Source organism: Canis lupus, chromosome 28 (assembly GCF_011100685.1).
Source record: "Canis lupus familiaris isolate Mischka breed German Shepherd chromosome 28, alternate assembly UU_Cfam_GSD_1.0, whole genome shotgun sequence".
NCBI lineage: Eukaryota > Metazoa > Chordata > Mammalia > Carnivora > Canidae > Canis > Canis lupus.
The window spans coordinates 41,519,621-41,521,544 of NC_049249.1; the positions used below are offsets into that span (position 1 = coordinate 41,519,621).

The 1,924-nt window shown below is 69.5% G+C and overlaps 1 protein-coding gene across 1 annotated transcript; it reads left to right on the forward strand.

Moving 5' to 3' along the window:
* The first annotated feature begins 320 nt into the window (after positions 1–320).
* LOC119877682 (olfactory receptor 287-like) lies at positions 321–1,283 on the forward strand. Its single transcript, XM_038577991.1, has one exon. It carries the CDS (start codon positions 321–323, stop codon positions 1,254–1,256), a length of 936 nt encoding a protein of 311 aa, XP_038433919.1. The 3' UTR covers positions 1,257–1,283.
* Positions 1,284–1,924: the final 641 nt, after the last annotated feature.

Below are 1,924 nucleotides of genomic sequence, written 5' to 3' on the forward strand. Positions count from 1 at the left end.
CAATTCGTGTCCTTTCCCAGGCTTCTTGAGTCTAGAGTGAGGACCCCCAGGTGAGAAGGGTCTGGAACGAGGCGCTGTCCCCCCAGGTGGGAAGCCCTGATAACCTGGGTCCAGTGTCCTTGTGAGCAGTGTCCCTGCGGAGGGGAGGCCCGTGGCCCCGTCGCCCCCACGGGGACCCAGGTCTGGCCGCAGTCCTGGGACCATAGACGAGGTGAGTAGACCCCAAAGAGAAGGGACCGGCCCGGCCCCGGCTCTCACCTCTGGGCTCGGGGTGGGCGGTCCCTGGCCCCGGCGGGAGGGTCCCTGTCCCCACGGTGCCCATGGCCTGGGGCCGCAGCCAGAACCAGTCTGCGCAGGAGCCCTTCATCCTGCTGGGCTTCCCGGGGCCGCTGGGGCTGCACGTGGGGCTCTTCGTCCTCTTCCTGCTCATGTACGTGCTGGCGGTGGCGGGCAACCTGGCCATCATCGGCCTGGTCGGGGCGCACCCGCGCCTCCGGACGCCCATGTACTTCTTCCTCTGCCACCTGGCCTTCCTGGAGGTCTGGTTCACCACGGCCTGCGTGCCCAAGGCCCTGGCCACGCTCGCCTCCCGCCGCGGAGCCATCTCCCCGGCCGGCTGCGCGGCGCAGATGTACTTCGTGTTCTCGCTGGGCTGCACGGAGTACTTCCTGCTGGCCGCGATGGCCTACGACCGCTACCTGGCCATCTGCCGGCCGCTGCGCTATGGCAGCGTCATGACGCCCGGCCTGTGCGCCCGCCTGGCGCTCGGCTGCTGGCTGTGCGGCTTCTCGGCCATCGCCGTGCCCGCCGCCCTCATCGCCCGCCTCTCCTTCTGCGGCGCCCGCGTCATCAACCACTTCTTCTGCGACATCGCGCCCTGGATCGCGCTGTCCTGCAGCGACACGCGCGTGGTGGAGCTGGCGTCCTTCGGCATCGCCTTCTGCGTCATCCTGGGCTCCTGCTCCGTCACGCTGCTCTCCTACGCCTGCATCATCGCCACCGTCGTCAGGATCCCGGCCGGCGAGGGGCGGTGCAGGGCCTTCTCCACCTGCTCCTCCCACCTCACTGTGGTCCTCGTCTGGTATGGCTCCACCATCTTCCTGCACGTGAGGACGTCGGCGGAGAGCTCGCTGGACCTCACCAAGGCCGTCACCGTGCTCAACACCGCTGTGACCCCGGTGCTGAACCCCTTCATTTACACCCTGAGGAACAGGGAGGTCAGGGAGGCCCTGTGGGGCTGGGTGCAGGGCAAGTGAGCCCCCGGCCCTGGCCCACCGGCCCTTGGAGTGGGCCTCACCAAGTACCGCACCGTTCCCCTGCACCCCGATGTCACGGTGCCGCCAGGGGCTCCCGGGGGCGGGGGGCGGGGGCTGTGGGCTGGAGCTCCCACCCCATCTTGGCCTCACGGAGTTTCCACCACTCTCAGCCCCGGAGTCCCAAACGCAGGTTCTGGAACAGAAAGGGGGACACGGGCCCCCGACGAGCCCTCCACGCATGAGCACATACCCGCTGCCCCCCTGCGGCCTGGGGCCGGGCGCTGATGGTTCGACACCTTGGTCTCCTGAGTCTTCCCTCCCAGGGGGGCCGTGACCACCAAGGAGGCGACCCAGAGAAATGCATGTGCAGAGCTTGCAAGGAGGCGTGCAGACGTTGAGGCCACAGGAGTCCGTGCGTGGTTTGCCCAGAGCTCGGCCCGCGGGGCTCACCTTGTCCTGGGCCCGCAGTGCGGGGTCCGCACGCTCCGGAACCCCCGTGAGAGGCCCCGACAGCCCTCACGGCGCCGGGTCCCTGGCGGGTGGCGTGGACCTGGGCCACAGGCTGACTGAGCGGCTGCGTCATGTTCGACGGAGACGGGCGCGTGCGCTCTCGGGGCCCAAGGTCGGCGGCAGCAAGGGCTCGGCACGTGCCGGTGTTGGCGCTGGCC

Bases quoted from the DNA above. Each gene is read 5' to 3' on its own strand.
- LOC119877682 (XM_038577991.1), top strand. From the start codon at position 321: ATGGCCTGGGGCCGCAGCCAGAACCAGTCTGCGCAGGAGCCCTTCATC.